Source organism: Cupressus sempervirens, chromosome 3 (genome assembly GCF_028749045.1).
Source record: "Cupressus sempervirens isolate cs-2001-9-10 chromosome 3, ASM2874904v1, whole genome shotgun sequence".
Lineage (NCBI taxonomy): Eukaryota > Viridiplantae > Streptophyta > Pinopsida > Cupressales > Cupressaceae > Cupressus > Cupressus sempervirens.
The window spans coordinates 563,958,857-563,982,011 of NC_143120.1; the positions used below are offsets into that span (position 1 = coordinate 563,958,857).

Sequence of the window (23,155 nt, forward strand, 5' to 3'; positions counted from 1 at the left end):
AGATAAGTGGGTAGAGTGGACTTGAGCAAGGAAGAAGAGGACCGTGAGCACTGGTTCAATGAGTGAAGTATCTTCTGGAGCCACCCAGTCCACTGCAGTAGCCACCACCATTGCTGCTACTTCAACATCTGCAGGCCATCATAGTCTATTGGTCAAGGAGGAGACCAACCTCCAGAGAAGAATGTGCCAATCATTCCTACCTGTGGAGGTGGCTCTCTTCTTGATACCGGGGAAGTTGGGGAGAAGTAAGGGGATAAGGACAAAGAAAAGGAGAAAGAACAAGAAAAGTCAGTGGCCAAGCCTACTTCCCCTTGTCCAAATTATCAAATTGGATGGCGACACCAACCCCATGGATGGCCAAGAACAAGACACATCTTAGCAAGGGGATACCTTGGCCCTCTCAGTGACTAAGGTTGCTCCCTTCCTTGTTGCTTCCCAGAGCAAGAAAACTCCCCTAATACAGAGGAAATTGTTCGGCCCTACTGCCCTACAGTCAACTATCAATGTGTTCTCTACTGAGTCATGGTTGGAGGAGACCATTGATAGGAAGAAGAGGAGATATGAAGATGCAGCTCCATCGAAGGACTTGATCACATAGGCCACCTCTTCTTAGCCACCCTCTAAGAAAACGAAGAAGCAGAAATCCATTGCTGCATTGGCCACCGATCCATCCACTGACCACATGTTAGTGGAAATTGTAGGGCCACAAAAAGAGGGAAAGTTCCATGAGCTTTCTTCAGATGACTTCCAAATCAGAACGGTGGATCTTGGGATCCCTATTCATGATTCCATGGTGAACATATGGAAGTCCACCAATGAGAAGGAAGATAGGCTGGAAGAGCTCAGAGCGGAAAAAGAGGTCTTCAAGGCCTCAAACAAAGAGTTGATGGAATATATCAAATCTGCACTTGGGAGCACATCAACAAACCAATTTGACCCAAATGTAGAGGAGAACAAGAATCTACTCTTGAAGCTGCAACAAGAGAGACAATTCGGGCAAATTGGCAAATGTGGATAGATCAAATGAAGGTTCAAGGTCCCCCATTGATCGAAAGCTTGGGAAATCTTCTGTTGGATACACTAGTTGAGGGAGGTGGCTTCTAGCCATCAGACCACCATGCAAAATACAACAAATAAACTAATAGAGCAATTGGCACTATTAGAGGAAGTGGTCGATATGAAGACCAATGTTGCCATCTCCCATGGGATCATTAAAATAGGTAACGAGCCATTGTTTCATTGGAAACAATCTCTGGAATTTATAGTGGAAAGCTCTGCAAGGTCCACAAATGAGCTGTGCAAAAGGTTATTGAGAAAGTATTTGAATGTTTGAAGATACTGCATACAGAGTCCTTTGTGTGTGCTAATGGTAAGCTTGTGGATGTTGCGAGGATGAAGTCAAAGTTCTTGGCATTTGTTGAAGCTGTTGATCCACTCAACTTCCAAATGTCAAAGATCCATGAACTCTTATCAACAGACTCAATCATAAGGAGAGAATCAAAGAAGTTCCAGTCAAGGGTCACCAGAATTGATGAATTGACTAAGATGCATGATTACTGGATGATTCGAGCAGACAATATCGTCATTCCAAATGTTGAGGAATTGGACAAAGTAACTGACGCTATGAAAAGTTACAAAGCCAAAGCAATTACTTTTAAGCAGGCATGATGTTCTGATGTTCTCTCAAACATTTGTAATTCTCTCCCTTCTTTTTATAGTCATTCATGGTATTTTGTCAGTCTTTATAATGGACAATGATTCAAGCTTGTCCTATTTTTAGCTTATTCTGTTCAGAGATGCTCTGCGATGCAATCATCTATTGTAACTGGCCATTTCGAGAAGGCCTATATAATAACTTTTTGGGAAGTTAATAAGATCGACAAAAATTACTTTTGGGCAAACCCTTGTAGTTGGGACTACTGTATGTGACTCTGAGTCCAATTTTAATTCTGTTGTTCATTTAGTTATAGTGTAGTATTTGGAACAAACTAACTTTTGTTGAAAATTGAATGAATGCTAATGAACTAAGTTTTATTTCCTTCATTCAATAGATTGTATGCCTTACTTTCTTTAGTATAAGTTTCTGTGATAATCCCCATTAGAATAAACTAATAAGATAAAAATGATTAGAATTTATAAATCAGCATTCCTTTTAATTGCCATTACCTTTTGAATTTAAAATTGTTGTTATTCCCAAAAAAAATTAATTATTATTCCCTTGTCAATTATTTTAACTCTCAAACATTAAACAAATAACAATAAATCAAATATTTTATAAATGAAGTGTGAAGATTAATTATAAATCATAACAGTTGGGAAGAAAGACACGTCTGTCAAAGATCACGTCCCTTTAAACTATAGTCCTCGCACTTATAAATAAGACTCTTACGGGGAAGAAAGGCACCGAAGAGTGAAATCAGAGCATACATCATAGTGTAGGAAGGAAGAGAAGTAGAGCACATGATGTGTCGGAGGAAGAAACAATTCATATTATCACAGTCAAAGCGAACGTTGCCAGGCAATCTATCCTCTGCGGTAACAACCAAGGCCCAACCTTTATCCAATTTCCGATAGGCATAGTAGGAAGGAAATACTCGGAAGTAATAACCAGAGGTGAATCCAAACATAATCACCAATCATTGAAGAGTCAACAAACTAATCAAGACCAAATGTCACACCCGCCAAGCACCACTAGGAAGATACGCTTGGAGTAGAGCAAGGGAGTAATCACGACACTACCTCATCCTTGACAAGTGCACCACATCAAGTAACGAATGTTGCAGTCATAGGCATCCTTAGCCAAGAAAGAAAAGTCTTTTGAAGTTGTCATCCATTCTGCCCTACAACATCCACATAACCGCAAAATAGATAAAAGTGTTCATCAGTTGCTATATTTCAGAAGAATTAGAGAATCGGCTGTAAAGTTAGAATACTTTGCAAGTCAATAGGTTCTGGTCAGAGATACACTGGACTGGGGATCATATTGACATAGAAAGATCAAAATACTCAGAATCCAAACAAAGAATTAGGATTAAGGCAAAGATCATCTATCTTTGAAGGTCAGTATACTGGAAAATACAGGCATATGCATATGAAAGGATGAATATACCCATTGAGGTTATTCATAAGGTCTAGATTGAGAAATCTTCTAGGAAGGATGGTTAAATCAGAAATGATTATCCATAGGTCTTAATGAGTAGAGGTATAGTGAGAAGATGATACTTAGTGGAGAGTTATCCTAAAACGGCGAGAGCAATGGGGAACCCCCCCTTAGGAACTAAGTATCTGATCACAACCTCTTGTTAAAAAAGGAAGTAATTGAGATTAGGAACTTACATTATTCTTTAATTAATAAATAATGTTATATTTTGATTCATAATTCCACTTGAGTACTAACACCCTTGTAGGTGCAGAAGGTAGAAGTGGGAAATCGAACCAGATAACTAAGGTGTAAAGTTTTTGCTAAATCCTTATCTCTTAATCAAACTTTTATTCCAGTCTTATATGCTGAGAATGATCTTCTAAGTAGTATGAATATTCATGAAATTAGTGCTTATTATAATGCAGATATAGTGCTGAATATTTAACCTTTTATTGTGATAGAGATTCTCAGATATAAATTGCAGGATATAAAATGCTTATAGGAGCAGACTGCTGTAACTGTGTGTCCTATAATCTGCATTTACAACCTACTTATATCCTTTCTAAAGGGTATCCTTTCCTAACTTGGTACCTATAGGATATATATATATATATATATATATATATATATTACTATTAAGAAGAAGTACGGTTTGTACTGTTAGACCTGTAGGTTTATCTTGGTTAACATTCTTAACACTCCCTCTTAACCTGATAATCCTACAGAGAGATATTATATCTAGCAACACCAATACAGATGAATAAGCAAGAATTAATACTTTATATCTGTTTGTCTCTTCTTAGTATGTGGTATCATAGAACACATGATACAAAGTCATATTACTAAACCTGTGATATGACAAATCACTGCCACTAGTGATATTATACAGCATAAATCTGAAGAGTAATCTTTTCATTTATCCAAATTATGATTTCATAGAAACTAGTATTTCCATATTACAACATTATCCTGAGTTTTAAGATCTACCAGAATATAGGATAAACCCGGAGAATACTAAGATTCTTCTTTTATCTAATTTGTGACCCATGAACATAGCAATGTCAACATCACAATATGATCTTGAACTCATCTAGATCTTATAGTAGAACTTTGTTGTTTAGCACATTATCTAAGAGATCGTCACCTCTCATAATGTTTTATACAAGTGTTCATTATTTTCAGAGATCGCCACCTCTTAAAATAATGAATACAAATGGTGGAGCCCATAACAGTCAATAGCATGACAAAATAACATTATTTTATTAATAATCAAGAGAGTACAAATGGATTACTACTCAACCATACCAAATCTCCTCCTGAAGTGTTCTATCTTCACTCTAGATAGAGGTTTGGTGAGTATGTCTATTGTCTGATCTGCAGTGCAAATGTATTCCAATTTTACAGAATTCCTGTCTACCATATCTGTTACATAATGGTAAGGAATTTCAATATGCTTGGACCTGTCATGGAAAATTGGATTCACTGAGAGCTTGATGGAACTCTGGTTATCACAATGAATAATCGTGGGATTCATAGCTTGCCCATATAATCCCACAAGTAACTTTCTCAGCCATACTGCTTCTCGGGAGGCCATCACTACTGCAATGTATTCGGCTTCTGTGGAACTCTATGCTATTGAAGACTACTTTCTACATCTTCAAGATATCATTGCTGATCCCAAACTGAAACAACATCCTGAAGTACTTTGCCTATCTTTAACACTTCCACCCCAATCTGAATTAGTGAATCCATGTAAGTCTAAAGCAACTTTCTCATATTTGAGTCCGAGATTAAGAGTGCCTTATAAGTATCTCATAATATGTTTAACTGCAACTAGGTGAATCTCCTTTGGTTCACACATAAACTGACTTAAGGCATTAATTGCATAGCAAATATCTGGTCTTATATTTACTAAGTACATAAGAGACCCAATCATCTGTCTATATAGAGTAGAATCTATGGATGGTGATTCTGCAGCTACTTCCCTAAGTTTATGTAGATTAGTCTCCATTGGAGAAGACATAAGTTTGCAATTCCACATTCTAAATTTCTTTAAAATATCCGATGTATACTTCCCTTGATTTAGTATGATATTGTCATAATTCTGCCGTACTTCCAGTCCTAGGAAGTAATGAAGGAGTCCCAAATCTTTCATCTCAAATTCTCTAGTTAGATCTTTCTTGCACTTATCTATGAGATGATCATCACCTGTTATTAGTAGATCATCAACATACAATATCAGAATTACCATATCATCTTTATCTCTTTTATAATATAAATTTGGATCAGCTTCATTGTTGGAGAATCCTAAGCTGGTGAGATACTTATCAACTCTTTCGTACTAGGCCCTAGGAGCCTGTTTAAGCCCATAGAGAGCTTTTTTGAGCCTGCAAACAAAAGCATTAGGATCATGAGTTTCAAATCCTTCAGGTTGCTCCAGATATACTTCTTCTGAAATCTTTTCATTTAGGAATGCTGTTTTCACATCCATCTGATGTACCTTCCATCCCTTTGGTGCGGCAATTGCTAAGAGTGCTCTTAGGGAGGTATATTTGGCAACAAGAGCAAAGGTTTTCTCATAATCAATCCCTTCTTTCTGAGAAATTCCTGTGGCTACAAATTTGGCTTTATACTTCTCAATACTACCATTAGCAGCATGCTTTATTTTAAATATCCACTTGGAAGAAACAACAGATTTTCCTTTAGGTCTTGGAACAATTTCCCAAACATCATTTTTCATGATAGATTGGTATTCTTCTATCATAGCTTCTTTCCAAGCTGTATGTTTAATAGCATCAAAGGGATTGGTTGGCTCTATTTTGGATAAATCACTTATGTTAGTTGTATAACTAGAGAATCTTTTAGCTCTTTTGCTTTCTCTAATTTTTCTGGAAGGTGTAACAAAGTCTTGAGCTGCTTCAACTTTTTTAATTGCCCAAAGTGGTCTTTTCTTTGAATTTTCTCAAGGTTCATGTTGGTTATCAAAATCACTGGTTAAAAACCTACGAGCCTTGCCTGCTTGATGCTGGGTATCTAATTGATTTTGGCCAAGTTAACAGGATTAATCTAATCGATTCAAATACTCTGCGCTTTTGGCTCGCCAAACCAAGGCCTGTTCACCCAAACCCTAAATAAAAAAAACTCGGATCCAAGATGATTTACAGCGGATTATAACATAAAAACAAATTCCTCAACTGGCAAGTATTCAAGGAAGCCTTCTGGATTGTGATTAATGACTATTATTCTTCAAATTTCGATTACTAGAATTGAGCATTGCTGAAAGGAAAATTTAAAATGAATTATTAAAAACAGGTAAGTATCAAATCCTTCAAGAAAATAGATTAAGAAAAGTCGCTAGCATATGAATTGAGAACCATGAACAATTTAAATGATCAGTGCCAAATTTCAAATGGGCAATATAGTCAATAATATACATTTTCACATACAATTTTGGACAATAGAGTCAATATTTGTAAACCATTCAGTTATCACGATGTGTCGAATTATTTCTCTTTTTGTGTATTTGAACTAGCCTATATGTTACATCCCAATTTTTGACCTAACTTGAAATATAGCCGTTGAGGTTCACATGAAGTCAATTAACAGTTTAATTTGATATAATTTGGCGAAATGGTAAGATAGTTGGTCGTTATGATTTCAAGTGAAGATGACATGTTAGTTGATCGTTGATCGCGAATTCATGGAATTAAGATGAAAGGTTAACTGTTATAATTATTTATGATTATATAATTTATAATTTAATTATGGAGAAATTCCTTGCAGGGAGCATGTCAAAGGGGTGAAAGCATTGTCAGAAAAGAATTAGGCAGGGCATCAACATCACTGGGCAGACGGGTAAAGGACCTAGCCAGAATACATGTGCGGGACTTGCATGAGTTATTAAATAATTTAATTAAAATAATTGAGTTTAAATATAAAGCGTATTTTAAAGGATTTTAATTTATCTTTTGTTATATTGTTTTTAATAATTATTTATTGCATACATCTAAATATAAAAACATTTTAGCTCCAATATAATTGATTAATTAATTAAGTGATGATTGCTTGTTTATATTAGATTCTAATATTTATTATAACTTTTAAACTTCTTTTTTTTCTTTATTCCTTTCCTTCCTCCTTTCTTTTCCTTTTAAAAATTTATTTGAGGGAAATTCGAATGGTTTCTTTGTAACTGTTAGGCAGTCGTAGAGCCAAGCATCTCTTTTAATAGTCTCTTTGATTGTAAAATTGGGACCTTGGTGTGCAAACCCGTAACTCTTCTTTTTCATTCGTCCTTTCATAATTGCTTATGCGTTATTAGTGAGGAGAAGACTCAATCTGAACAATAGCAGTTGCAATGGAGTTTCTTGGTGTAGCCCATGCGTGAATATATTTATGTCATCGTGGAGGGTCGTGTTCAGTCCTTGTGCACGGTATGGTAGCTCCTCCAAGGAGAGCGTGGGAAGTCTAATCTTGTGAGTTGAACTGGAGCCGACGTGTCTCTGTTCATGGATGTTTAGATTATTGCAGAACACCACGTGGGTATTTGTTACATTGCTGCTGAGGTTTTACTTTTGGGTCGAATTCGACATTGCATGTCAGGAGAGTGCATTTGTGATAAAAGGTATCGGTTCCCAAGGTTCATCGACTGATTTCTATTAATCCACGACAATCAGCAACCATGGGACCTTAGTAGGAAGGTCAAACCAAAATCACGAGCAGATTTCTCTGTCCAAGATTCATTGTGGAGGTCATGTAAGATATTTGCCATTAGCTAAGTATGTCTTATGTTCTTTATTTGCTCGTTTAAATTCAAATAACTCATACACTGCCAGTTCCTTGTTACTACCTTTCTTAGTATAACGTTAGCAGTGTGTTGATAGAGGTACTGAACCCATATCATGATATATTTGTTTCTTCCATGGGTTAGTAAATAGATTCATTCTGTAGTTTGAAGTAATCCATGACATGATACTTTATGTAACATTAACCATCTTAGTTTAGAATCAAATACATTCTGTTATATACTTGCAATGGAGATTTTGAAAATGAGGACACCAATTCATCAGCAATGATGCTTGTTAAGGTAAAGAAATGTAAAGCAAAACCAACGTACTGGCACTAATAATAATCACATACTAAATCATGTTGGGCAGTAATAGATTTCTAGTTCTTGGAAAACTGTTCTTAAATCATAGATGATTCTTATTTCATAAGAGTGTATCAATCATGCATATAGGAGATAGAGATGCAATGAAAGCTGTAAGCAATTAAAATTAGCTTAGAATGTAATACATTCATTCATACCATACAAACCTAAAAAAACATTATCAAGACTCCATCCACCATGGAAAACTCACCAGGCAATATGGTGAAGAGGTGGAGTTAATTAATTAGATATTCAATTTGAGATCTTTAAAGAAACATAGTTATAAGATCATAGTTTGTGAAAGGCTGAATGCATGTATAATTGACAAAATCGGTTAATCTAAGAATTCCTAACCCCTGGACTCACTCGGCTGTGTAGCCAAGAAGAAGGTTGACAAGGTGAAAGAGAGGAATCTGTAATAATAAGATTCAATATCAGTTATGTCATATCAATATTTATCATTTAATATGAATTAAATAATAACTCATGCACTTCCCTATTATTGTGACCTCTTGCTGCCAAGCCATTAATTTTCAGGAAGCCCAGTGGATGGCAAGATGACCCCTGTCTATTTCGGGTAGGGAGGGCCTTTCTCATTAGAGATTGTGTGGGGAAATATATTGTGGTCGGAGGTTGGGTGGTTAAGCCCCTGACAATGTTTCACCTCTCTCAAAATATCGGATATGTGTCACACAGAGATAAGCCATGTATTCAATTGTTTATCGGAAATAGGTAATAACTCATTTATTTATGAGGAGGTAAGATTAAATTGAGTTATTTCATTGTTATCGTTATGTAAGGGATAGATTCATAAATTATTTTCCATTTATATAAATATCGAATATGAATATATTTATAATCTTGAGTTACTGTCATAGATAAGCAATCGGAAGGAAAAGAAATTTGAAGCCCTAATTAATTGTGTGACAGCTAGAATCTTAAATGATACAATGGTATTGGAAGCTCTAACTAAATCCGTGGTATCAAAAACCCTAGTTGAATCCGTGGTCGCGAAAGCCCTAAATTGAATCTGTGGTTGTGGAAGCCCTAAGTGGTAAAGCGGTATCAGAAGCCCTAAATGAACCGATGGTAATTGATGCCCTAATTGGTAAAATGATATGTGATGCCCTAATTTAAATTATAGTGGTATTTAGTTGTAATCATCAAATGATTTTTTTGTATAGTAGTTTTTAGATGATAGTTGACTTGTGATATTGTTATAGTATATTTGTGGACTAACCTGGGTGGTTGCAAAAAGCATACTTAGATGATTTTCAGTCTTAGTTTTCCAAGGTATGTGATTTCAATTTCTGAAGTAATTTCATTTAATGGTATTTCAAGTAATTAGTTAAGAAATTTTGTTTAATAGATTTTAATGGTAAATCTTATTCACATAAACATGAATGATGTAACTGCCTTCCTATGAAATCGAAATTATAACTGTATTCCTTGAGTATGTTAGATGTTAATTTAGACCCAGGAAAACAGGATGTTACACTATACTATTTTAACCTATAAAAGGACAGAATAGGTAGAAATATGAAAACAATTTTATTTTATAGTATTTGTATTGATCAAGCTCAAATAACAGAGAACAATTCAACTTGCTTATCGTGATAATGAATTAAAAATGACTCACAAAAGATGAACTATATAATATTTAACTTTAATGCAAATGAAACTCTTACTGATTTTATAGCGAGAAAGTCATGTTGAAGATGTTTGAATCCAGTATTTTGATGCTCTATCCAACACGATTTCTCACTATAATTGAAATTTATGTCCAACACCCTTAATATGTAAGATCTTTGCTCGACTCCAATCTTTTTTTAGAGAATGGATCTGATAACCTCCTTGCTTCAAAATGTGCACAACTTTTTTTAAAATAAAAATAAATCTTAAAAATTGTCTCTTGCTGAGTTTGACATCATATACTTATAGACAATGAAAAGGCACTATGCCCTTTTCTAAAAAGTCACAACTTTTCATAACAAATAATTGATCGGTGAGTTTTGTAACATAACCCGGTATTAGGAATGAAAGCCAATAATTAATAATTTTCTTCACAAGTTTAGAGTAACTGTACGATACGAGGCATGCCATTGCACAATATGATTGAAGTCTGAACAATAAAATCCTCCTCCTTGTGATACACACAACATGATAGAGGAAGTAATATTTGCCGCACACAAATGATGACGTGAATGTATTCGAAATCTGCCACTGCCCATCATATCTCAACTTCTTGCTAATATCCTCAATGCCATTTTTATGCGTATCTTTCCTCCTACATGTATTCAAAATCATTGGGTTCCATACTTGCGAGGGCTCGTCCTTCATTGACTGCGTGCAACATCCTGCAAGGTTTTTTCATTTGCATGAACCTCTTTGTCTGGGTGTTTTGTACTTCGCTTGGTTTGATATAAATATTTCTACGCACATTCTGGAGGAGCCTTTCCTTTTTCTCTTTACGCATGACTGTACACTAGATGTATTGATCCGCCCTCAACGTGAAGTCTCCATTCTCGATGCTTCCTCACATCGCCCGCTCTCAACATATAACATACAAACCTGCAAATAAACAAAAAAACCAACGAGCGTGCAAAATATTTATCAAACTTCTAAGTATTCGATGGAGTTTCCCTGTTCAAGTGACTTTTCAAAATCATCTCTAACTTCGTGCCAGTTGCAACCGCATGCATACGTGAGGGTATGTAATACTGTCTTGATAAATTATCTATGAAGTCAAACTGGCTATCATCTTAAATGATATTCACCGCTGTGACCAATGAAGGTTGAATAATTGATTGCTGAATTGATAATGCACAGGGGAAAACTGGGTGGAAAGGAAAGACACAACTCCTTTTGCCCGTCCATCACTGCCACCAATTTCCAAGCTTGGATTGGTATTAAACTTCAAGGAATTGGGACAGCGCTTTGAAATAAACTTGATTGGATGCTTCATGCATGATCTATGTCTATCTGTGATTCATTGTGTGCTTTGGTATGCGATTTGTACATGTCTATAATCATTAACTTAACATGGATCTTTGACTCAATATATGTCCCTTTTGCACGACATTTGCAGGTATCAATCACACCTATTTCCAGTATATTTACCGAATAAATATTTGATGATGTGCAATTCAATCCTTGGGGACACCTTTGCTGCTACTTTAGAAACCAACAATTATGTTTGCATCTGAATCATTAGCTGATAAATGATTTACTTTAAAGATATTTGGTCTATAATGCTTTGTCTTTTGAATAGCAAATCGATAGATGAAGAAATATTTTAATGGATTATCCCTGCCATTGCTGTTTCCTTGCTATATATTCTCCCTTCAATTCATAAGACATCAATGGTCTTTGCATATGGTATTCCTGAGGAAGGATACTGTACATATCTGAACTATCCATTCTTGCTGATGCTAGTCAGTAAGTTCTCATATTTTTATTGTTGTCAATTTTTAGACCTCTGTAAACAAGTCCAGCAGCCATAAGGCAAACAAAGCTTTGACACAAATGATTATTAAATGCACCGCTTCCTATTTGTGTGATAGAGCATGCTTTGAAGCTATTAATCCTCAATCCTTGGAGGTTCCCAAACAGTAATGTATATATAGACTCTCATATTTGGAACTTCCTCATACATCCCTTTTGCCCATGCAATGATGAAGCCTTTGATATTAACAAAACCAACTCTTCGTTTATCTCCCATATCATTTCACAAATGGAGATTAAAATTTTAGGCTCCATTAGTGGCTCTTGTCGGGGACATATGCTCCTTGCGAGCAAAGTGAGATCCCAGCTATCTCTAGAGGAGCAGACCTGCCAAAAGATTAGGAGCAATCAGTTTGTGAAATAATGCAAATAAAAATCTAAACAATAAAATACAAGAAAGAAAGAATAATAATAAAGAAGATAAAGAAAAGTAAAATAACTTCCCTTTCATGCTTATTGAAAGAACGACTTAAGGTACTGTCCATGGACTGGAAAATCCTGCATGCAACCATTTGTATCCTACAAGAAATAAGATTGTTCTCCAGCCTTATCAAAAATTATAAATGGTCTGAGCCATAAGGCCTTGAACTTACCATGCTTTCCTTTGTCCTGATCCTTAGCGTTCCATTTCAAGGCCCAGTCACCTGCCTTAAAAGATCGTTTTGAAGATTTCTTATCGTAAAGGAATTTAACTTGTTGCTGCTTATTTATATTATGTTCTTGTGTTAACCTTCTTACCTCGTCTAACTCAATTAGCAAATTTAATCTATTCTCCATGAAATTGATATCTTCTAGTTGTTCCTCAGTAACAAATTTGTAAACAGGCAATAAATTATTTAAGGGAAGCTTTGCTTCTTTCCCATAAACTAAGTTGAAAGGAGAAAAACCCGTTGACTTTTTTACCGTGATTTTGTCCGCCCACAATGCTAGATTCAGCTTCGAATCCCAAGCATGCTTGTTGTTATCCAACATTCTTCTGATAATTCTCAAGATGTTTTTGTTGCTAGACTCTGCTTGTCCATTGCCTTGGGGGTGATATGGAGATGAGTATGAAACTACAATGCCATACTTCCTACAAAATTCATTAGATCTAAAGCACATACCATTGTCTGCTATGATTTTTTGAGGAACTCCGAATCTAGTTAAGATGTTTTCAGTAAGAAACTTAGTTACCACGTTGTTGATTGTCGAGTGGGTATAGCCTCTACCCACTTGGTAAAGTAATTGGTGGCCACTAGAATCCAACTATGACCACCACTCGACTTGTCACTAATTTCTCCTATAAAATCAATTCCCCACATTTGGAAAGGTTCCTCTGCTTGTAATGTTCTTAGGGGGAGCGGGCCATCATACTTCAACTTACTGGAGAATTTCTGACAAGCTTCGTACTTTTGAACATAGGCATGGCAATCTTTAAAAAGTTGAGGCCAGTAGTAACCTGCTTGTAGTATCTTATGTGCTGTAGTTCTAGTTGAGAAATGACCACTGCAAACCCCTTCATGCATCTCCTTGAGAATAACTGCCAATTGGGCAACATCTAAACAAAATAAGAAAATCCCATCCTGATTTTTCCAATATAAATCTCCTTGAATTAAAACATATTTTGCAGCTTGTAACTTAATAGTTCTTTTTTTATTTTCATTCAAATCATCTCTACATTTATTATAATGCAAATAATACACTATATCTGTGTACCAAGGGCATTTCCCAATACTAACTTTAGTATGATCATCATCAATTTGGTTTACTTGAACAACCTCCAAATTGGATTCAGCCATAAGCCTAGCCAATCCTTGTCCCCTAACTAATTTTGTGATTTGAATATCTATATTGAATTCTTGGATTTGATTTATCCAATGACATCGTCTCCTAGTATTTCAAACTGTCTAAATATATCCTTAGTGGCAACATTTGGCACATAAGCAATAACCTCAGCTCTGACTAAATAAGGTCGAAAGGATTTAACCACCTTAACAAGAGCATAAGCTTTTTTTTCATTTATGTCATAATTTAGTTCAACCGCTTGTAAACTCTTGCTAAAGAATGCAATTGGTTGTTCATGCCCCTCATCGTTCTTTTGTAACATAACTACGGCTATAGTATGGTAAGAAGCAAATGAAAATAATTGGAACGACTTCTTAAAGTCAGGAGATTTCATAACCGGGGCTTCTTTTATAGCTTGTTTTATCTTAGCGAATGCTCCTACATCCTCATTATCCCAAGCAATCTTTGCTCCCTTCTTAAGCATCTTAGCAATAGGTTTAATGATCTCAGCAAAATTAGAAACAAATCTTCTCACGAAGTTGATTTGCCCAAAGAACGATTGGATTCCCTTAGTTGTTTTAGGTATTTGAATACTGTCAATGGCTGCTACCCTTTCTGGATCAATCCTTACCCCTTCCTTAGAGATGATATGACCTAACAGTTTTCCTAAAGTGACCCCAAATTTACACTTTTTAGGGTTTAAAGAAATTCTAAATTCAAGGGCTCTTATGAAAATTTTCTCTAAATGCTTACAATGGTCTTCTACTTTCTTAGAATAAGCGGTAAGGTCATCCTGGTAAACAACAATGATTAAATCAATTAATCCATCGAAAGCAACATCCATTGCCCTTTGAAAAGTAGCTCCCGCATTCGTTAGCCCAAAAGGCATCCTAGCATAGACATAAGTACCCCAAGGTATATGAAAGCAGTCTTATACTATTCAGATTTTTTAACTTTAACCTGATTATAACCTGAGAATTCGTCCATCATAGATAATAGTTCATTACCAGTTACTTTTTGCAATAAAATTTCCATATTAGGTAATGCATAATTATCTTTAAGAGAAGATATATTCAAATTTCTGAAATCTATACATAATTGTATATTGCCGTTCTTCTTTCTTACTGGGACTAAATTCAAAACCCATGTAGAGTGCCTTATAGGTTTAATAATTCCAGCATCTCTCAGTTTAATGAGTTCATCTTTCATTTTTTGAGCTAGGGTTGGATTTATCGGACATTGTCTTTGCCTAAAAGGCTTTGCATCAGGTTTTAGAGGTATTTCATGTTGAAACAATTCTTCCCTATATGCTTTAAGCTCATCGTAACTCCAGGCAAAAACATTTCTATATTTTCTTAACAGAGCAATTTAGTCAGCCCTTATTTTGGACAATAATTTCTTTCCTATATAAACCTTTTTGGGCGAATTTTCACTTCCTAAATTTATTTCCTCAGTATCATTTTGGATTTTAGTGAATTTGCTATTTTTTGTACTTTCCCTTTCATCAAAGATCCACTCTAAAGCCACTAAACCCTTAGGTATTTTATTTGTTTTCAATTGCACTATTTCTTTTCCAAATAATGTTTCCTTACCATCCTTTTCTTCTACGCACCCATTCCAATCAATGAACTGATTTTCATAATCCTCCTGGCAAGTTAAAAATCTAATAATATCTTTATCATCTTCAAAAACTTACCAGTTTCGCACATTGTCTGGTATCGAAGGTTTGTTTTTCATTTCGACCTGAATAACCTCATCGAATGGGATATCTATTTGCCTAATAGCCATGTTAGCCATTATATCAGCTAGGTAATTAATTGACCTATCAATCCATTTAATTGAAAAGGCATCAAAGAATTCTAGCAAATCCCATACATAATTCCGATATTGTTTTAACCTTGGGTTCCTATTTGAAAACCTATGCCTAATTTGTGAAACAATTAGATCCGAATCCCCTAAGACAGTAAGTAGTTTAATCCCATTAGCCTTTGCGATATCAAGACCAATAATTAATGCCTCATATTCAGCAATGTTATTAATACATTCAAAATTTAATAAGAAAGAAAATTTAAAAATTTTACTTGATGACGAAATAAATATAACGCTGGCCCCATTTCCTTCCTTACTACAAGCACCGTCAATGAACATTTGCCAAATGTCATTACTATCTTCTTTTACATAAATTGAAATTGGATTTTCAATTTTAGAAGTAGGTTTAGTTATGCTTACCCGGAAGTTATCCATGTCGGAATGGAAAAAGTTGACTTCAGGATCTGGAATATAATCCTCAACCAAGTAATATGACTGGGGTTCCCTCTCAATTCTGATTTCTTGCCCCTATAGGTATGGTAGCATAAGACAGATCCAACTACACATGACCTCCAACCAAATTCGACCATTGCCTAGATAACAACATACCATAACTCACTGATATCTCAACTACTGTAATATCAGTTCTATATGATATATGCGGAAATGATGGAAAACGAAACTCAACACTTTTAATAATTCCAACTAGAGGTATAGATCTATTATCCATAGCATAGCATTTACCAAAAGGAGTATCAACTTTGAGACCTATTTCTTTCATTACATCAGCAGACATAATATTAACTGCTGCACGGGAATCAATCATACAATTTTTTACCAATTTATTATTTATTAACAATGTTAGATAAAATGGGTCTACTTGATTTGACTTTTTATTCAATCTTGTTCCTAGATATACAATAGGTGGCTCTTCGTTATTTCTTACATCATCATTATTACTAATATCTTGCACACTAGATAATATCTTCAAAATCTCATCCTTGTAATCAGAAAATTTCATCATTTCCATTAGACGAACAATGACAATCAGATATTTGCTTACCGTTAGTATGTATGACTGGTTGTTTGGTCAACCTATAGGGTTGATTACCTTCTTTTTGCTTGGCTTGAGCTTGATTACTAGGCCTTTTAGATGCTTCTACCTGCTCCTGATTTTTTGTGAATATACCAGCAAGACTACCCTAATCAATATTACTGTCCTTATTTCTTCTTTGGTAAGTGTGTTTACCATGTTCTACTGCTGCAATAGTATAAGCTCTTCTTTCTTCTGCCATTAATTTGCGAAAAGTAGGTGTATCCTCCTCATTTGAAAACACCTGTTGAACACAACGCTGCTGATTAGAGCCCCTATAATAACAATCAGAATTTTGGTCTTCATCCGTAGAGTCATCTTCATCTCTTCCTCACAATGGTTCTAATGATATAGTGTTGACTATAGGTTTCTCTTCATTTCCCTGATTTTCTTCCTCAAAAATAGCTTGCGCAACAATACAATGTTTAGGATCATGTGTAATGTTCCTGCTACATGATGATTCAAATTCGCAGACAGAAGACAGTAATTGTGGCTTGGGATGGAGTCCGTACGGTGGGGATTTCTTGATACTGGAATGGCCGTACGGTGGTGATAGCAGTTTGGAGGGTGTACGCGGTGGAGAATAATAAGGATAGGAAGTCGTACAGTGGGAGACAGTCAGAATGGAATGAGTTATGGTCTGTACATGAGAGAAGAGGGACTGTACGGTGAGCTATTTCCTACAAGATATTTCGTACGGTGGATGCCAAACTGGATAGTACGGTGATAAAGGATGCCGTACAATGTAACACAAACATAAATAATGAGCCGTACGGTATCAAGTATGAAGGGAGCCATAAGAAATATTAACTTGGCCGTACATATTGAGGATATCTGTAACTAGCAAAGCCATACGATGAGATAATGGATTGGAATGAGGAGTTAGGAGCCGTACGATCGGACTAAAATACCTGTAGTAATCATTTAGAGAAGCAGAGAGTGACATACATAATTTGCATACGTAGAACCCATAAAATTACCAACAACAGGAATTTGCAATTAAATCCACAACTTGTCAAATGCAGAAGCGACGAAAGCAAATGGAATAAGGTGAGGGCCGAATCCCACCGAAACCATGCAGGCCAAATAGGGAAGATCTTTCACTTCCGAAATGGCGAATCAATGTCGAACTCCAACAAGAATCCGCAGTACAGAGAAAGAAATCAAAAAGCATACCTACAAACCTCTACAAGCCGCGCTTAAATACCCGTCGGGAAAAACTTTCCTAGGGTGTACAAAGTTAGCCGATCGCGACACAAACTACGAAGACTAAATAAAAAAATGGGTCTGAGATAAAATAAATCAATCGGCCCATTACAAAGATCAAATGAGTACATTTATTTTATGATGGGGACATTATAGTCCTCCCATCCCAAAATTTGGTTGTCCTCAAGCAAGTGCAGTGCCGGGTGCTGGAGGATGTGTTCGCCTTCCCATGTCGTGTCGTCCAGCGGTAGAAGTCGCCAACGTACCAAGAACTCCTTGATGGTTCAGTTCTGCAGGACCTTTTCACGTACTTCGAGAATCTCAACAGGTTCTAGGATGAGTTTCCCCTCCTCGTTGAGTGGTGGAAGGTTGGTAGTGACGGTGATGTTTTTCCCGATAGCCTTCTTCAGACAGGAAACATGGAAGACATTGTGGATGCGGCTGCCCTCCGGAAGCTCCAGTTCGTACGCTACTTCACCAATGCGACGGATCACGTGGTAGGGACCATAAAATTGTGGCTTCAGTTTCTCCTTGTTCCCTTAAATGAGGATTGCCGGTATGGCTGAAGCCGAAGATAGATCAGATCTCCCTCTTCAAAACTCCTCTCTATCCGATGTCTATCGGCGTACAACTTCTGTTGGTTTTGTGCTTGCTGCAGATTTTCTTTCAGGCTCCTCAGAATGTCTTGTCCTTCTTGAAGCCAATCCTTCGCCCTAGGAGCACGGCTATCACCTAGAACTGTATCAATGAAGGAGAGTGATTCGTGCCTGTATAGAGCTTTGAACGACGCCATCCCGATCGACATGTGATACGTGGTGTTGTAGCAGTACTCCCCAAGATGGATCCATTTCACCCATGTGTGTTGTTGTGCTGAGATGTAGTTCCATAGGTAGCCTTCGAGCCATTTGTTCACAATTTCAATTTGGCCATCTGTCTATGGTTGGTAGCTCGTGCTCGGTGATAATTCAGTTCCTGCCATCTGAACAGTTTAGTCCAGAAGATACTAACAGACCGTCTATCCTGATCACTGACAATGTTTCGAGGTAACCCGTGCAGGTGAATGACTTCTCTGAAAAACAGTTCGGTGACCTGTGTAGCCTGAAGGTCTGAGGGGACAGCGAAGAAGTGAGCATACTTTGTCAATCTGTCAACTACTACGAAGATGCAATTTTTTCCATTCACCCTGGGAAGCCCTGTTATGAAGTCCACTGATATACTTTCTCACTTATGTTCGGGAATCGGCAGAGGCTGTAACAGTCCGGCAAGAAGAGTGTGTTCGGATTTGTTCTATTGGCAAATAGTACATTCTCTAACATGCTGCAACACGTCCCCTTTCAGTCCCTTCCATGAAAATCTCTCCCGAATACTTCTGTAGGTCTTAAGGAAGTCGGGATGTCCTACTAGAGGGGAGTCGTGCACTTCCTTCAGGATCTTCTGCTTCAATTTGGATTCTGGCACTAGGTAGATCCGATCCTTATAATAGATGATATCATTCACCACCCTATAACGATCATCGTGGATGTAACCATCCATTATCTCACAGGCAAATGTATTTTTGGAATATTCCACCAACAGTTGCGGCTTCCAGTCAGCTGAGATCCAGTCTAGTGAGCAGATGGTGGGTTTTCTGGACAAGGCATTTGCAATGACATTGTTTTTCCCTTTTAAATATTCAATGTCGAAATTAAAAGTTTGAACTTTTCTTACCCATTTTTGTTGCCATTCGTTCAAGTCCTGCTGCTTGAGAAAATATCTCAGACTGTTGTGATCCGTACAGACAATAAACTTGGCACCAACCAGATACTGCCGAAACTTGGTTCGTGCGTATACAATGGCCAACACTTCTTTGTCATAAATAGAGTACAAGCGTTCTGCCGGTGTAAGCTTCCTGCTCTTATAGGCGATGGGGTGTCTGTCCTGCATCAAAACTGCTCCAATGCCTTCCCTTGACGCGTTGCATTCGAAAATGAACGGTCGGGTGAAGTTAGGCAGTGCCAGAATTGGGCAAGTGCTCGTGGCCTCTTTTAGCTTATCAAATGTGAGTTGTGCTTCTTCGTTCCATTGGAAAGCCCCTTTCTTCATCAGATCCGTTAAAAGCGGGCTGAGCTGAGAAAAACCTTTGACGAATCTTCTATAGTAACTGCACAACCCTAAGAACCCTTGCAGATCCATGAGAGATTTTGGGGGAGGCCAGTCGAGGATAGCCTATATCTTTTCCTGGTTCACTTGAACCCCATATTGACTGATGACATGCCCCAAGTATAAGATCTCTGTCATCCGAACTCACATTTGGACTGTTTGGCGAACAAGGACTGTTCTTCCATGATACTCAGAACCTCGTTCAAATGTTTTAGGTGCTCCTCCCACGTCCCGCTATAAATGAGATCATCAAAGAATACCAACAAATACTTACGCAACTGTTTGTTAAAGATGCGGTTCATGCACGACTGGAATGTAGCAGGTGCGTTGGTCAGACCGAACGGCATGACCAAGAACTCAGTGTCCGTAATGGCAGTGGAAGGCCATTTTCTCCACATCCTCTTCCCTCATTCGGATCTGATGGTATCCGGAACGGAGATCTATTTTTGAAAAATAGACCGCGCCATGTAGTTCATCGAGCAGCTCATCTATCCTCGGGATGGGGTACCTGTTCTTTATTGTCCTTTTGTTTAGAGCGCAATAGTCCACACACATGCGCAACTTTTCGTCCTTCTTGACCAACACCATGGATGACGCGAATGGGCTAGAACTGGGACGGATCCATCCCTTCTCGAGTAACTCCTAAATCGTCTGCTCAATCTCATCTTTGAACTTCTTGGGGTGGCGATATGGTGTGGTTATGACAGGTTTCACCCCTGATTCCAACTCTATTGTGTGTTCAAATCGCCGATGCGGTGGTATGCCAAAAGGAATATCCATGAAAACCTTTTCATGCCTACTTAAAATATCCTGAAGCTCCTTATCCTGTGGAGGTGTTCGATGCCCCTTTATAGGTTATGCCGAGATGAAGCATTGCGCAGTCCATGCAACATCATCGTGCCACAGGATTGCCTCCATCCAATGCGCAGACACTTCCTTCGGTCCTTCATTTGCCATCCCTCAGAGGACCACCTTCTTCCTGTCAGCCACAAAAGTGAAGTCCATTCGCTTGAAACTCTAAGCGTCTTCATCCATTGTATGCCAAGAATGACTTCCATGTCGGCGAGGTCCACTATGAAAAAGTCCTCCGTCATCGTATGATTCGCCATCGTGATGCTCAACTGAGGAACAAGGTGTGTGCAGGGTAGGAACGTCCCTCCAGCAACCTTTGACCTGGAAGCCGGCATGTGCCTCTGTCAGAAGATTTCTTCGCTTTACCAAGGAGGAGTTTATGAAATTCAATGTAGCTCCGCTATCGAACATCACCATGACCCTTTGTCCCTGAAGGGTACCCTGCACACGGAAAACTGTGCACCTCGGACTGCCAGCCAAAGCAATGGATCCACCGTGCTGTATCAAGGCGGCAATCCTCTCCATATGGTTTAAGTTGGCTAAGTTGGTGTCACCGCTAGGTTGGATATCTTCCACTGGCATTTCCTCCTATTCCTGCTTGTCTTCTTCATCGGATAGTGAAACATAGCTTCTTCCTTTGGAGTTATTGTTGGGATGCTTCATCCAATGATGGCTTCTTGGGCAGAGGTTTGCCTCTCGGGAACGTCGGCGGCTTTGGATGTGAGTGATTCTGAGAGGATGAGGATGATGTTGACGACGAAGCCATGCTTCATGCCTTACTGATTGTTTTTGACAATGTTGATGGATTGAATCCCTTCACCCAACCCTTCAAAGGTTCTGCCAGCCCATCCATAAAGAGCATGACCCACCTTCGTTCCGAGATGTCCGTGACCAACATGGAAAGTCTCTAAAATTGGGCGATGAACTGATCCACCGATCTTGTTTGCCTCAGTTGCGCCAGATCCTTGAAATTGAGCTCAGGATCCTTTCCATCAAATCGTTCTATTAATCTCTCCGTAAATTCCGCATAGGTCTTTATTTGATCATGCTCGAGTGTGATAGTGCCATGATGCCACCACTTGTGTGCAACGCCCTCCAAGTGCAACGCGGCGAATTTGATCGCTTCTTCTTCTGGCATAAGATTTAGTTGGAAGTATGTGTCGGCCTTCATCACCCACACCTGTGCTGAAATGGAGCTCAAACCATTGAATGGAGACAGGTTCACTTTACTCAATTTTCTCCTCAGATCATCATTAAAGTATCCTCCTCTGTTATCGCCTCCTGCATATCTCATTCTTAGATTTGCATAATCCTTGTAGGAAATGTCCTCTTCAAGATTGGCATTCCTCCAGTCCTCCCTTATCTCTTCGATGGTTGGAAGTCTTTCTCTGTGAGGTGTCTTTGTTCGTGGTGGGAAAGTTGACATGGAAGGTCGAGAGCATGCTGGGTGAGGATGTGATCTGCCCGCCACCGAGTCCGCCCTGTGCCTATTCTGTTCTCCAGATATTTTGTTTTCTGCCAACTTCTTGAGAGTTTAACGAGTTCGGCACCTGCCGGTTCTCGTTCCCGTTCTTCAACCATTCGATCAACAAATGTGTCCTTCTCTTCCAGCTATAAACACGCATTCACCGTCCACAGGTTGGCAGGATCGATGGCTCTGATACCACTGTAATGTTCCTGCCATGCGATGATTCAAATTTGCAGACAGAAGACAGTAATTGTGGCCTAGGATAGAGTCCGTACGGTGGGGATTTCTTGATACTGGAATGGCCATATGGTGGTGATAGCAATTTGGAGGGTGTACAAGGTGGAGAATAATAAGGATAGGAAGTCGTACGGTGGGAGATAGTCAGAATGGAATGAGTTATGGTCTGTACATGAGAGAAGAGGGACCATACGGTGAGCTATTTCCTACAAGATATTTCGTACGATGGATGTCAAACTGGACAGTACGGTGATAAAAGATGTCGTACGGTGTAACACAGCAAACATAAATAATGAGCCATACGGTATCAAGTATGAAGGGAGCCATAAGAAATATTAACTTGGCCGTACGTATTGAGGATATCCGTGACTAGCAAAATTCGTATGGTGAGATAATGGATTGGAATTAGGAGTTAGAAGCCGTACGATTAGACTAAAATGCCTGTAGTAATCATTTAGAGAAGCAAAGAGTGACATACATAATTTGCATACGCAAAACCCATAAATCACCCACAACAACAGAAATTTGCAATTAAATCCACAACTTGTCAAATGCAGAAGCGACGAACGCAAACGGAATAGGGTGAGGGCCGAATCCCACCGAAATCGTGCAAGCCAAATAGGGAAGATCTTTCACTTCTGAAATGACAAATCAATGCTGAACTCCAATAGGAATCCGTAGTACAGAGAAAGAAATCAAAAAGCATACCTACAAACTTCTACAAGCCGCGCTTAAATACCCGTCGGGAAAAACTTTATGAGGGTGTACAAAGTTAGCCGACGGTGACACAAA

General features: G+C 38.0%; 1 protein-coding gene across 3 annotated transcripts in view; it reads left to right on the top strand.

Moving 5' to 3' along the window:
• The window catches only part of LOC149567672 (Class I peptide chain release factor), a 210,458-nt gene that overhangs the window by 156,885 nt on the left and 30,418 nt on the right, over positions 1–23,155 (top strand). Inside the window, exon 6 of one of the 3 annotated variants that reach the window (XM_089820930.1) lies at positions 6,926–6,997. The exons of the other annotated variants lie outside the window; for them this stretch is intronic. Coding sequence (XP_089677056.1) covers positions 6,926–6,997 — 72 coding nt within the window. The remainder of the gene's footprint in view (positions 1–6,925; positions 6,998–23,155) is intronic. 3 annotated transcript variants of the gene reach the window in all.